Source organism: Scylla paramamosain, chromosome 2, assembly GCF_035594125.1.
Source record: "Scylla paramamosain isolate STU-SP2022 chromosome 2, ASM3559412v1, whole genome shotgun sequence".
NCBI classification, from domain to species: domain Eukaryota; kingdom Metazoa; phylum Arthropoda; class Malacostraca; order Decapoda; family Portunidae; genus Scylla; species Scylla paramamosain.
This window is the reverse complement of record NC_087152.1, coordinates 11,082,501-11,097,500: the sequence shown is the minus strand read 5'-3', so window position 1 is coordinate 11,097,500 and position 15,000 is coordinate 11,082,501. Positions and strand designations below refer to the sequence as shown.

General features: G+C 45.7%; 2 protein-coding genes across 3 annotated transcripts in view; both read left to right on the top strand.

Moving 5' to 3' along the window:
• Positions 1 to 3,249, top strand: part of LOC135109923 (mucin-2-like) — a 29,404-nt gene extending 26,155 nt beyond the window's left edge. For both annotated transcript variants that reach the window (XM_064021825.1, XM_064021835.1), the window contains exon 4: positions 1 to 3,249. This exon is cut by the window's left edge and continues 535 nt beyond it. In XM_064021825.1, the coding sequence (XP_063877895.1) occupies positions 1 to 2,781 (2,781 nt within the window). In that variant the 3' untranslated portion in view covers positions 2,782 to 3,249.
• A 6,219-nt stretch (positions 3,250 to 9,468) lies between these two features.
• The window catches only part of LOC135109917 (von Willebrand factor A domain-containing protein 7-like), a 20,596-nt gene continuing 15,064 nt past the window's right edge, over positions 9,469 to 15,000 (top strand). The window contains exons 1-7 of the mRNA XM_064021813.1: positions 9,469 to 9,629; positions 10,941 to 11,182; positions 11,568 to 11,856; positions 12,619 to 12,724; positions 13,064 to 13,315; positions 13,579 to 13,680; positions 14,365 to 14,477. Coding sequence (XP_063877883.1) covers positions 9,504 to 9,629; positions 10,941 to 11,182; positions 11,568 to 11,856; positions 12,619 to 12,724; positions 13,064 to 13,315; positions 13,579 to 13,680; positions 14,365 to 14,477 — 1,230 coding nt within the window. The 5' untranslated portion in view covers positions 9,469 to 9,503. The remainder of the gene's footprint in view (positions 9,630 to 10,940; positions 11,183 to 11,567; positions 11,857 to 12,618; positions 12,725 to 13,063; positions 13,316 to 13,578; positions 13,681 to 14,364; positions 14,478 to 15,000) is intronic.

Here is a 15,000-nt window from a genome sequence, read left to right as displayed (position 1 = left end):
TCCGGGCGTGAACCGTCTCTGGAGGTCAATGAACGAACACCTCCCCAGGACTCTCAGGCACCAAGACCTTTCCTGCACCCTGGCAACTTGGAGGCGCTTTTGGAAGGAAGTCAACTGAAGGAAGCTAAGGGCGAAGGGAGCACCAGCCTCGACTACCTGAATGAAGATGAAGCTATCGACAGTGAGCCACCTGAAGAAGATCAACCTGACGCCTCACACCATCTACTAGACTCTTCTCATCATGGTCATGATGCTCCAGTCCCGACAGCAGCACGTGAAAATGCAGGACCAGAGGATGAAGTAGGTTTTTCTTCTCCTATCTTGCCCAAAGATGACTTCCACGACTATGTTGATCCCAGTGTTGGCCACACCTCCCCAAGGGCGTCAAGCGAAGGCACAGGGCAGCCAAATAGACCACAAGCCTCAGAAGACCTCACACCCACTACCCCAGACGACTACAACCCTGACTATTACGACCATCTGTATGATGAGTTCTTGGATTTGTATTACGATGATCCAGAGCAAAAGCAAGAGCAACAACAGCAAGAGAACCAACAACACCAGCAACAGAACCAGAAACACCCACACCAGCAACAGAACCAGCAACACCCACACCAGCAACAGAACCAGCAACACCCACACCAGCAACAGAACCAGCAACACCCACACCAGCAACAGAGCCAGCAACACCCACACCAGCAGGAACAACAGCACCCGCAGCAGCACCAACAGGAGGATCAACATCAGCAGGAGCATGAGGAGCCCCCCGGCCCACGCTTCCCCCCTGTGCTGGAAGTGTTGCAACCAGCAGCAAAAGTTCCCACGATCGCTGCCTCGCCGCCGCCATCTTCTTTATCATCTACTCCATCCGCGACATTTTTGCAGTCCACCACAAGCACCCCATCACCACCACTCGGTGAGACATCAGCGCCTACATCACCATTACCACCGGCAGACACACGCACGCAGACATCACCAGCCACCATACACATCACCACATCTTCTACAAGTCCTTCAGATGACAAACTAACCACTGCCAAAACACCTACCACAATTAGTACAACCACCACTACCACCATCTCTTCTACACAACAACCAACAACCACAACATCACCACCACTCACAACTACAACAACAGTATCTTCTACAACGACACCTACAACCACCACCACCACAAGTACTACAAGCACCACAACCACATCACCCACAAACACCACAACCACGCCAACCACAACCACCACAACCACGCCAACCACAACCCCCACAACCACAAGGCCACAAGACATCACAACAGAAGCCACCACCACGACCACTGCAGAAACCCGTGGGAAGCAACGGGAAGGTAGCTCGAGAGCAGGAGCAGGCAGGGCACGAGGAAGAGCCATCAGCCTGTCGGAGATCCTGCAGGGGCTGGGTCTGGGGCTGCCGCAGTTCTTGGTGGCCCTGAAGACACATGGCCTCACCCTTAAAGATTTCACATCAAAGGTTCAGGACCAAGGGCTCACGCAGTCGCAGTTCAGGAAGGTGAAGGGGAACTTGACAACTCTTATCTCTTTCCTGAAGGAGGGAGAAGAGGAGGAAGAGGTTGTGGAGGAAGTAAAGACGAGCGAGACGGAGAAAGAGGAAGAACCTGAAACCCTGAATGGAGAGAAGCAGAATGAAGGGAGAAAGCCCCCCAGTATTCCTTACTGGCTCACTTCAAAACCCCCCTGGCCATCAACCACCACAACCACATCCACTACCATCACTACACCAACCACCACTACTACCACAACTACTCCAGCTCCCTCGCAGCCTCCGAAAATATTTGGCTTCCAACCAGGTGGACAATCAAAGTTTTCAGAGGGACAGGAAGCTGGTGATAAGTCTGTCTCCGGAGGTGATACAGAAGAGGGAGGATCAGGACAGCAAGAAGCAGGAAGTGGAGAGGCAAAGGAAGGAGCGCCAATTCCCATCAAGCTGGATCTCGCCTCTGTCATGCGGGAAAAGGGACTGACCGCCTCGGAAATCCTGCATGACTTAGGTTCTCTCTTCACCGTGGCTGACGACGGTGACGATAACAAGACTGCCGGGGCGGGGAAGAAAACGACTCCAACCAGCATCGCAGCCCCAGAGGAAGGAGACAACACCACCACATCCACCACGCCTGAACCAGACTCCGCATCGCCTCCCACCAGCACCGTGTCCCTCAAGCCCTACATCCCGCCCAGGAATCCCAAGAGGTTTCGGCCACGCCCGTACCGTCCCCAGGGAGGGCTGCTGGATGGGGGATCTGGCCGCCAAATCGTCACCAACCGACACCACACCACCACACGCTCCACACTCTTCCCGCCGTACGTGCCTCCCTCTACCACCCCGTACACCCACACTGACACGCAAGAGGCGGACTCCTCAGACACAGAGACGCGTCCTTCTCAACGTGACAAGAAGAACTTCAACCGCTATGCCTTCGAAGACTACCATGACGACCCGCCAGGCCCGCACATCACCCTCAACATGACCAAGAGTGCCATCATGGCCGCCTCCGTGATGGGTGGAGCGGCCATGTGTGTGTTCTTGGCCATCCTGGTGGTGGTGATGTACCGAGGGCGTGTCAGGCTCCGTCGCACGCCCCTCGCTCTAGGTAGTGACTCCTCCACGTCTTCCACGCCGCCGCTGTATGTGCCCCGCATGAGAGCCAGCATGGGCAAAGGGCCGCGCCAGACTGCAGGGTTCTGGGGAACACTCAAGAAGAGATTCGACCCTTACTCCAACACTTCTTCCCTTAGCGTCATAAGCTGAGCCACACACACTCACACACACACACACACACACACACACACACACACCAAACATACACACACACACACACACACACACACACACACACACACACACACACACACACACACACACAGAAGAGAATAGTTAGGCAGTAGTTTCGTCCCCCCCTGTTCCAGTCTGTTCAGGCATACAGTCTCATCCAACCCATGTCACCCCGCCAGCAGGTCCCGGCGAGGCTTGCACGTGACCACTAGATAAATACTATTACGCCAGAGAGAGAGAGAGAGAGAGAGAGAGAGAGAGAGAGAGAGAGAGAGAGAGAGAGAGAGAGAGAGAGAGAGAGAGAGAGAGAGTCTGCTTGTGTTAACTGGCGTCGTGGGAGATGTAGATAGCTGAGACACTAAGGAAGAGGTACAGTGCGTATGTATGTTGTATAGGTAAGTAGAAACCTTGTTATTGTATTTATTGTTGAATAAAAACTAATGATATATACAAGTTTATGTACTCCCTGAAGAAGGCAGAGGAGAATGAGAAAAAAGAGAGCAGAGGAAGGAAGAAGAGGAATAATAACAATAATACAGATAAAAAAGAATTAACAACAACAACGACGACGATGGCGACGACGACAGCGACGATGGATAATAACACAAATAGTAACAGCAACAGCAGTAATGACAGTAATAACAACAATAACAACAACAACAACAACAGCAATAATAACAATAATGATATTAGTAATAATAATTAATCAATTAATTAATTAATTAATTAACTAATAATAATAATAATAATAATAATAATAATAATAATAATAATAATAATAATAATAATAATAATAATAAAAATAATAATAATAATAATAATAATAATAATAATAATAATAATAATAATAGCAATAATAGTAACAATAATAATAATAGTAAATTTTCGAGAAGCACCCACGATAGTAAGAAGAGTTATTACGAAATGCACTAATATTATCTTGAGGCAGGTGGCAAAAGCTGACAATGGAGGAGGAGGAGGAGGAGGAGGAGGAGGAGGAGGAGGAGGAGGAGGAGGAGGAGGAGGAGGAGGAGGAGGAGGAGGAGGAGAAGGAGGAGGAGGCCACATCAGGTTCTGGGAATAATAAAACACACCCATAATGCACACACCAAGGACGCTTCTAGGTACAGTATTCTATTCAAGTAAACTATATCCTAGAAAAACTCCTTCCTGAAACCTTCCTCCCTCCCCCCATCTTTATTTACCTATACCATTATCATCTTATTATTTTTTTCTTACTGAAGAAAGCCGGCCAAGCATACAAAAGATGGAAGGGAAAGAAGCCGGATAAGTTCTTTTCATAAGTTATTACTTCTAAAATAGTAAAGCAGAAAAATCCAATACAGAAGATAGTTTAGTTCATGTTCCAATGCTCCTCTTCTGAAACAGCTTGAAGCCTGTATTAATAAATGTATTGACGCTTTATCTCGAATACAAATCATATGCTGTGGTGGAAATTTTTGTGGCGTTTCAAGAGTGTTTGTGTGATTCTAGTGATAACTTAACAGAGACTTCACATCATCAAGTAGGAAAAACATCCATGAGAACTTCACTAATAATTTTTATTGCCTTTGAGGACAGTCTTGATAAGAGAGCAAAACGTTTAAGAATACGAGTTTACTTGTCATGCGAGGAGGAAGGAAGAAACATAAACAGCTGGAAAGTTACGGAGTTTACCAGTGAAAGCATTGAACACACCACTAAACTAAATTGTATGAGTTTGAAGCACAAACTAGCAATTGACTGTGTTGCACTTAAGCTGTTATCATTGTTACGAGTTTATATTAGATGAGTAATTGATAATCTGGACAAGAAGGAAGTTCACATTAGATGGGTAATTGATAATCTGGACAAGAAGGAAATACAGAAGTGATGTGATGACAGGAAGGAGCGCCAGGCTGATTGAACCATCGATAACATACGAACAGGAAGACAGTAATACACAGGGAATGACAAAGTGACATATACTTAAACGCTATTGATTTTTATTAATACTGTTTTCAATGGACACTGAGATGACTGTACCTTTCTTTTCCTCACTGATAATACAAAATCCTTGTTAAACTATCTCCAGAACTATGAAAATAAAAGAAAAAATAACACTATCTGCAAGATCATGAAAACGCATTTGAAAACCCACAATTGCTTCCACTTCAGCGCGCTAAAATTAGTCGAGATCAGACGTTGAAATGTTCGAGGTTCCGGATCAGTGACGCGCAAAGATTGAATGAGATTGGATATAAAATTTTAAGTAAGAGTTGCCAATATAGAAAGTCATGTTCACGCAATGAAAACACCAATACTGACTGCTTAGGTGGCGTCCGTGTTTACAGTGGAAGCATGAATTTTCCTTATAGCTTCTCTCTCTCTCTCTCTCTCTCTCTCTCTCTCTCTCTCTCTCTCTCTCTCTCTCTCTCTCTCTCTCTCTCAATACGCCTAACTCGTTTTCTTCAAGCTTTTTCTTTCTTTTTTTTTCCCCTTCAAGCAACGCACACTCAACTGGAAAACATCACTACAATCAAACAGAGAATACACGAGTTGAAAATTAAATGAAAACGGCTGTGAAATTTGTAAAGCCTGTTAGTGAAGTAGATTATCATATCATTTTTTTTTCTCTCTCTCTCTCTCTCTCTCTCTCTCTCTCTCTCTCTCTCTCTCTCTCTCTCTCTCTCTCTCTCTCTCTCTCTCTCTCTCTTTTGGTCACCGCATAGTTAAAGCAAAGTATAAAAGAAAAAGACAGGACTTAGCGGTAACTTACACATTGAGTTCTCTGGAGTGAGAGTCTTATCATATCTCTCTCAGATGAAACGGCAAAGGAGACGATAAACTCATTCCTTTATTTTATACATTGTCGTGGTGTTCGTTGCCGCCCCGCCCGCTGCTAGCCGCACAGAGGCGTCTTTCACGGGGCTTCACCTGCTAGTCCGGCGGCGACTGATTGGTTGAGATAATAGACTACCGCTGCGCTGTCCCTGCGTGGTAAATTTACACCTATTTAAGCTTGAGCCTCGTGGGAATCTCTGAGGTTCTAACTGTATTGGTATGTAAGGAGATATTGTCAAGCACCAACTGTCAAGCACAAACATGTTAAGGGAAAGAATATAGAAATTTATTACAAAGAGAAAAGTTAGGTTTGAGAGAGAGAGAGAGAGAGAGAGAGAGAGAGGAGAGAGAGAGAGAGAGAGAGAGAGAGAGAGAGAGAGAGAGAGAGAGAGAGAGAGAGAGAGAGTGTGTGTGTGTGTGTGTGTGTGTGTGTGTGTGTGTGTGTGTGTGTGTGTGTGTGTGTGTGTGTGTGTGTGTGTGTGTGTGTGTGTGTGTGTGTGTGTGTGTGTTGTGGGGCTAAAGCAATACAGAGTTACTACAGACTCCTTTGATGTTTTGTTTGTACGTGAAGGTAATGTAATGTTATGCACCGAAAAACTGAAGGACAAACTATATACGCGTGTTACATTAACGCATCTTCAAATGGTGTCCTTTGGAAAATACGCCAAACAGACTTAATGTGAAACTTTTTTTTGTACTGATATGCCTGTAGGAGTGATCTTGTCAACCACCATGACAAAAAGGAGGAAATATGTTGAAGAAAGGTTTAACATCATGACCTCTTTGCTTGGCATCTCTTCGAGTTTAAGTCAGGCCAACTCTCCAGAAGTTCTTATTTATATTTTAGCCTACAATAAATGGAGGCAAATAACAGAAATGAGTAAGTAAACGAATATGCAAATAAATTAATAAAATAAAATAATATAATCTCTTATTGGTGTCTTTTCGAACCGTGAGCCGAATCGATTAATTTAAAAGTCCGATTTATATGGAAAACCGATCGTGCAGGAATAACAGAGAAAAGTATTCCGCTCAGGTGTGCTCAAGGCACCGCATTACCTTCCTCTGTATTTGGAGGTTTCCCTTATCCCCAAGTCCTCTGATCTGCTAACAATCTACCACTTGTCAGATTATACAAGGGAGCTATGAGCAAACCACAAGACGAAGGCCGCATTCTAACACGTCTCGGCGTCTTATCTCGACTCGTTATAACTTGCTCTAGTCTAGTGGAAGTTCTTTGGTGTTGCAAAATTGGTCTTTTCATGATTCTATTGACAGTTTAACATCACCATTACGAAGAGACCCCCATGAGAGCCAGAAAAATATTTGTTGCATGCTGTGGGTCATTATTGAGAGAAAAGAGCCATGAAAACCTGAACAATTATCTGCTGTTGTGGATCATCGGCAGGAGAAAGGTCCGTGAGAGTCCGAAATATTATCTGGTACTGTGAATCATTGGTGGGGGAAAAGATCCATGTGAACCTGAAAAAAAATATCTGCTGTTATGGGTCGGTGGGAGAAAAGATCCATGACAACCCAAAGAAATTATCTCTGTAGCCTTTGAAAACATCTTAACGAGAACAAAGCGTTTTAGAACAAGTGCCTTCAAGGACTGAGGAAGACCACAAAACACTGGAAATCAGCGTGGCAGGTTGCTTGACTCCAGACCGCGAGTGTTGTACTTTTCGGGGCATTAACCAGGGCGCCTCACCTGACACTGCTCTCTGTATGTAAATCCCTCACGCGGGGAACCCAAAGCACCATACTGGGACCACTGTTACGACTACCGCCGGAACTCTGAGACAGGTGTGGGTGTTGGTTTGGGTGAGGGTTAGTACTCCACACACGCAACGCTCGGCCTATATACATACGCTACAAATGGGAAGAGGAGTGAACCAGATGAAGAGGGAAGAAGGGTGAGAGGAGGCGATGTGAGGCGGTACTTGTAAGTGATATAGGAGCGAAATTAAAAGGGACTGCATATTAAGAAGGATTACGGAAGATTACAAATAGCAAGGGATTTTTAGTTCGTTCCTAAGCGGTTCTGTTTTGCGACTGAGCAGTAACTTAATTATGTACTTGTATATGAAGGAAAGGAGATTAGACTTGTTTGTGGATGAGGATTAGAATGGAAATGGATAAGTAAGTACGTTTCATGCAAACACTGCCACGTGTATGTCTGAAGGCCTCTTGCAGCTTCCCTTATGCTCTTATGTTCTAAAGAATTGACAGGAGGAGGAAGAAGAGGAGGATGAAGAGGAGAAAGCAAAATAAAGGGAAAAAAAAAACGACATAGTAAACCTATCATTCTTTACAAAGCTATAAAAAATGTATGTACATTAAAGTAGGGAGAGATGTAGGTTAATAGAGGCGAGGAGAATGGGGAGGAACACAAAGGAAGAACAAACCAAAACATCTGTTAGTCCCTACGAGGCTACATGCGATAAAAACTACACTATATAATTTAAAGGAGATGTAGGTTAGAAGACGAGGTAGACGACGAGGAGGAGGAGTAGCAGGAGGAGGAGGAGGAGGAGGAGGAGGAGGAGGAGGAGGAGGAGGAGGAGGAGTCTAAGGCGCTCATTGTTTTGAATATTACGTCACCTCGTTCGCAATGATGAGAATACGTCACGACAGGAGGAGGAGGAGGAGGAGGAGAAGGAGCAGGAGGAGGAGGAGGAGGAGGAGGAGGAGGAGGAGGAGGAGGAGGAAGCTAGTGTTAGTGGTGGTAGTGGTGGTAGTGGTGGTTATCTGAAGAAGTGACAGGTGGTGAAGATTTTATTTTTCCTCTTCATTTTCCCACAAACATCACAGGTAATGAAGCCTGTCTGTCTGTCTGCCTGTCTGTCTGTCTATCTGTCTGTCTGTCGCCTTTTATTAGACAGAGCTCCACGAAAAAAAAAAAAAAAAATATATACAACTCAGGAAAAGTAAATGCACTCAAACTTCGTCTCTCTCTCTCTCTCTCTCTCTCTCTCTCTCTCTCTCTCTCTCTCTCTCTCTCTCTCTCTCTCTCTCTCTCTCTCTCTCTCTCTCTCACGCACACACCCAGAAATAAAAATAAGAATACAAATCACACGTTCAGAGTCACCGCAAGAGGACCCAGGCACATCATTTAGTCTGCAAAGGAAAGTGAGAAGACGAGACGCTTTCACCAGGGAGCTGCAGGGCGGCGGAGGCGGCGGCGGCGGTGATGGTGGTGGTGGTGGTAATGAGAGTTGAAAATCTGATACGTGGCGAAATAAGTAGAAAATTTAAGGAGGAGAGAGAGAAAAGGAATAGAGAAAGAAGAGAGAAAGAAGGTACACGAGGGAAAAAAAAAGAAAGGAAGAATGGTAAGAGAAATGAAGAAAAAGAAGAAGGGAAGAAAAAGGAAGAAGGGAGGCAAGGAAAAGGGAGAGAAATGGACACATGTCGCCACAATATGTTTCTTGATGATACCAGGAAATGTTGTATCTTATCATAGCCTGCTTCCCGTAACTCTTCCCTCCTCCTCCTCCTCCTCCTCCTCCTCCTCCTCCTCCTCCTCCTCCTCCTCCTCCTTCTCCTCCTCCTTCTCCACATGACCGGGTTTTTATGGCACCAAATAAATCAATCATTCCTCTTCCCTCACCCCACTCACTCCTACTCCTCCTCCCCTACTTTCAAAATTTTTTTTTTTCTGTAGCGTAATCACTTCTCCCCCTCTCCCCACCTCGCCTACCTTTCCTCCTCCTCTCATGCACCGCTGTCCTTCGCCTTGCAGTCTCCCTCCCTCTTCCCCCACTGTCTTGCCTCCCCACGCCACCTCCTCTCGGCTCCCCCTTGTCCTGCCCTACCACTTCACTTCTATAAAGCAGCGCCACCACACCCAGCCGGAATAGTGAGCAGGAATTATGTGCAGCAGGTCACTGGTGGCATTACTGGCGGTGGGGACGTTGGTTGGGGGCGCGGCGGCCTTCCTCGCTACGCCCCTCAACGTGTCTGATCCTGATGTAGCCAATATCCTGTGCACACACCAGGTAAGGTTCTGCTCTCCTTATATGTGCGCACGCCGCGATGGACACTCTCTCTCTCTCTCTCTCTCTCTCTCTCTCTCTCTCTCTCTCTCTCTCTCTCTCTCTCTCTCTCTCTCTCTCTCTACACACAGCTTAGCAATAGAGCATCCTCAGCCCAGATAGCGTGACGAAAGACCGCTGCCGCACTCACGAAATATCTGGAGGGAATGAGGCACGTTGTCACGCCCCTTATGTAGCCACAAGCCAGCCATTCCGCCATTCGGCTACCCGGTTCTTTTCTGCACGCAACTTTTCTCATTCATTATTCTGATTCTAAGGCACTGGCGTTGACACACTAGACTCAGATCAGGAGTCTTCCAATTTCAATCAATAACTGTACCATTTTCAAGTTTCAGAGTAAAATTAATCTAAGATGTGAGATGTGAGATGATTTAACCAGTATCTCCAATTTTCATTTCTTTCTACGGGTAAACTCTGTAATTATCCTCGTATTTCTGGATTTTATCCTGCCGGCGACTTGAACGGTTTCAAAATAGGGACATCAAGATACCTCAAAAAACTAAACTGACCATTTCTCTTGGTTCTCTCTCTCTCTCTCTCTCTCTCTCTCTCTCTCTCTCTCTCTCTCTCTCTCTCTCTCTCTCTCTCTCTCTCTCTCTCTCTCTCTCTCTCTCTCTCCTTTTCTGAGGGGGAAACAGGAGCGGCATTGTGATCAGGCGTGGATTTTTTTTATTATTATTATTATTTTTTTTTTTTTATGCCCCTGGCCAGTCTCTCTTGTAAATCTAAAAGAAAACGTCAAAAAGAGTGAAGCAAATCTGCTGCTTGCATGACATAAGCGGCTGAAACCGTATTTGCGTTTTGGATCAACGTTATCGCATTGTTCTCAAGAACTCTCACACAGGATCAGAATAGCCCATGAACATATCCCAGACTACTTTTACTACTCTGATTTCGTAAAAAATAAGAATGATCCACGACTGTTCATTAAACACTTGGGGCTAAAGTTTCACCCCAGCGCACCGCCGCCGCTGGTGTAACGTGCAGCTGGCAATGAGATAGCGGAGCAAAAAGCAGTGTTGGGGCTTCAGTTAAGGCAGACTTTCTTGTGGCGTCCATTTCTGTCCCCTTAACCATTCAGTGAGAAAAGACCCGTAAAGACCAAGCAGAAATAACCATTTTTAAACTGTATATATAAACTCATCTCTCTCTCTCTCTCTCTCTCTCTCTCTCTCTCTCTCTCTCTCTCTCTCTCTCTCTCTCTCTCTCTCTCTCTCTCTCTCTCTCTCTCTCTCTCTCTCTCTCTCTCTCCAGGCCTCGGACAAGTACCGGGACCACGAGTGGATCACACAGGAGGGCATCAGACGCAACATTCGTGAGTTTTTCCTGGCCTTCCCGCCACCCAGCAACCCGAGTTTGCACCTGCCAGAGGATGCCACGCTCAGCCAGCTCTTCCACTTGTACTACGGCAGCACCGCCTCCCCGACGCGTTTCATCAAGGCTGTCAACTCCATTGCCATGTCAAACATCAACACAGACTCCTCTTACAAACTCAGGTGACCCCCCCCCCTCCGGGTTTTCTTTAGCCTCTGCTTACTTCTTCGTCTTCGTCTTCGTCTAGAACAGAAAACGATCTTGTTTCGATGGTAAACAAGAGTAGAAGTGAAGTTTCAGCCTTCTCTAGAGTATCAGGTATTTTCTCAGAGAAATCCGTATTCAACTGAAAACCGTATTCAGCAAAAGAGTAAGAGGGTAATGATTTCATATTCTCAGCAACAAAAGTATAAATAAAGTCGAATACGAGTATATTGGAGTATTACGACGGTTACAGTATATACTCGTATCTTCTCTCGGACACAAGTATTCAAAAGAAAGTCATTCGTTTGTATTCGTTTGTAAATCGTTAGAGACAAGTAAGCTTGATTTTGCTGGCGCCTGCAGGTATGACCCGGAACTGCACAGCGATGCCGAGAGGCTGAACAACACCCACCAGGAGCTGTCGGAGCGCTTCCCGCAGATCCTCTCCTCCATCCTCATCCAGGAATCCTACGCCGGCGCCCGCTCCCTCCTCGGCACCTCGCTGCATTCCATCCAGGACTTCTACTCCCACTCCACATGGATCGAACAGGGCAACAAGGCCATCCTCAGCGGCCTAGGCTTGCCTGGATACGATCTTGGCACCGTGGCAGGCCCCAGCGAGGATGTGTGCACTCCCTGTCCCAGCCCGCAGGTGAGACACGCTGCTCCCTAGGGCCTCTTGTGCTCACTTCCCCCCTGACTTTCACCACACGAGAATGTTAAGCAGCCTCATGAACGCCTCCAGCAGCCTCATGCACGCTTCGAGCTTTCATCACGATACATGATAATCAAACCCCAACCAGACTCCGTAACGATCAGATCACACATGACGCAACACCAGATCCCTATTCTTTGTCTGCTTCTCTATTGCTGAGTTAAAAGTTCCTGTCTAGATATATTTTGGATAATGTACAGGTTCTGGGTTACTAAGTAGTATTAGGGGTTATTCTTTTAATATGGATTGCAGTAAGAAGAAATAAGGTGTACATATTATTCATACATAACAATAGCGAGAACAACAGAGCCGGACATTAATCTGTTTCTTCTACTTCTTCTGCTTCTCCCAGTAAAGTATGTTTCTTCTGTATGCTCTTCTTCTATTTTCCCCTCATTGAAAAGAGAGAAAATCAACTCAGCCACTGTTTCCTCTGGTAATGGTAATTAGAGGTGCTATTAAGATGGTGCTTGGGATCTACCCCAAAACACCCTCTTTATCTTTCTCACGCCTCACCACTAATTCTTCCGCCCTTCTTCCTTACGGTTAGAATAGTTCATAAATAGGGATGATAAGTGTATATAGGCGTTTTACAAAGAGACTGCCACGTGTTGGCTGACTGGCTTATTGCAGCTTTCTTTATGACCTGATGTTCTTCATGTCCTTAGGTGTCTTTACTCCCTTACGTTCCATCGCCAGGGCACGTGTACAGGCAACGTGAAGGTCGGCGCGGGTCTCACCAGCGGCTACTACACTTACTACACCGAGATGGGCAAGGACGACCTCATTCCGAAGCCTACCACAGGTGTGTCTCTAACTGCTTCTCACCTTTGCTAACTTTCACACGATTATTCCTGACTTAACCCTCAAATGGCACGTTTAATAAAAGTTGTGCTGGTAGTATACAGGTGTGCAAAGACGATTTTGATACCTAGGCATGAAAAAGACGAGACATTATAAGACTGACTTAGTTAGAGAGAGAGAGAGAGAGAGAGAGAGAGAGAGAGAGAGAGAGAGAGAGAGAGAGAGAGAGAGAGAGAGAGAGAGAGAGAGAGAGAGAGAAAGCTAAATACGAATAAGTAAATACACTCTATCTACCCCTTAGTAAGCATCACCATCCCTCCCTCCCTCTCTCACAACCCAGGAGGAAAGTGCAGCCACGGGGGCTCGCAGGATGAGAGCTCCCTGAAACCAGCAGTGGGCGGCATCAACAAGGACACGCCCTATTCCTGCTTCTCGCCCCACCACTACCTCCACGATCAGGCAGCGGAGCTCGCCGTGCTGGCCACCAAGCACTACCTCAACCAGGTCCTCAACGCCGTGGGTTTTGACAAGTACCGTCGCCTCTTTGACTTGTATCTCGGTTCGGCGCTCTCCATCTCCGTCGACACTACCGGTAAGCACTTTGAAACGTTTCTGTATTCGCAAACATTTCGGTGTCTTACCTTGACTACTTTTAACAGGCTCTAATGTAGGTTATTAATGTTTCCAATGGTGTTTTCGTGATTCTATTGGTAACATCAAGTATACTCCTCCTCCTCCTCCTCCTCCTCCTCCTCCTCCATTTTCTTTTCCCTCCTTCTATGTTTTCTCATAACTCCTCTTCTTCATTTCAATGTCTCACTTTTAGCGGCGCCTCAAGGTTTGCTCCTCTCACAGGCTCGATGGGTGACGACATCAGTGCGGTGATATCCCAGGTGGAGGAAATCGTGGCCAACTCCAGCCCAGAGAAGTACATCCTCTCACAATTCAATGACCCTGGTGAGTAGAGAACAGAAACCAGGGAAGGTGGAGACTCGCTAGCTTCTTTGGTCGAGACAGATTCCAGGATTGTTTGTATTAATCCTCTAATTGCAATGAGTTTTTTCAAGATCAGTGTAATCGTTTTGTGCAAGTTAAGAGTATAATTTCCAAGTACACCACTGACAACAAGAAAAGTGATCGAGTAATTGCAGTCTTTTATTGTCCATAGTTTTATTTTTGCCCAATAGGATTGTTTAGGATTACGCAAATTCTTAGATAAAACCTAAAGTTATATGGGAGGTAGTTGAAAGATTAGTCACGACAAGTAGGATCATACCGTTAAGACGTAATGGGATGTAAATGTAGCAAATTTTAATGTGCTATCTCATTATCTACTTAACCTTAACCTTTTGACTGCCACCAGGTACACCTTTCCCCGATTACCAATCACTATAAGACATATTTACTTGTTCTACAACCACATCCAATCTTTGAACTGGGAAGAAATTGCAAAATGTATTCTTTTCATCGCTAACTTCCTTGTAGATGCTTTTAAAGACTTCACCCACAGCTTCTGGTGCTGCTAACTGTTTCGTGACACAGTGAAAGATTTGAAAAAAGATCTCCATTCATTCTTCCACTGTCACACTACTGACGTCCTCCGCACCCCAAAAATCCCTCATGGCCCTGCTTCACCCACAGATTGCGGGCCGGTGTTCGAGACCACGGATGGGGAAGAGTTTCTCATGGCCGTGAGGAATCTGACTGCGTTTGGCGGCGGCGATTACCCCGAGCTGTTTTGGTGTGGTCTGCAGGTGTGTGTGTGTGTGTGTGTGTGTGTGTGTGTGTGTAGGTACGTAGGTAATAAGAGCTAAGCCTATGTATATTTTTCCATCTCTGAAACTATTTTTATCCAGTGTAATTTTAAGCCTATCAATGTTTTAGATACGTACGTGCATATCTTCACAGTACAACCACCGCCTACAGGTAAGATCATTCTAAATGCCAACATTCTTCTATCTAGGAAACATTCCTTTTTATCACTTCCTTAAAAGATCAAGGCGTCTTTAACTATTCATCTTTACGCGTTCTTGTACTTCTATCAACGCCACACCAAATAAAGAAAAATTAAAATGAAAGAAAGAAAGAAAGAAGGAAAGACAGAAAAAGTGACCTTCCTCCACACATTCAAGTCTCATTATAAATTCACGTGGCTGTTATGTATATATGTGTGTGTGTGTGTGTGTGTGTGTGTGTGTGTGTGTGTGTGTGTGTGTGTGTGTGTGTGTGTGTGTGTGTGTGTGTGTGTGTGTGTGTGTGTGTGTGTGTGTGTGTGTG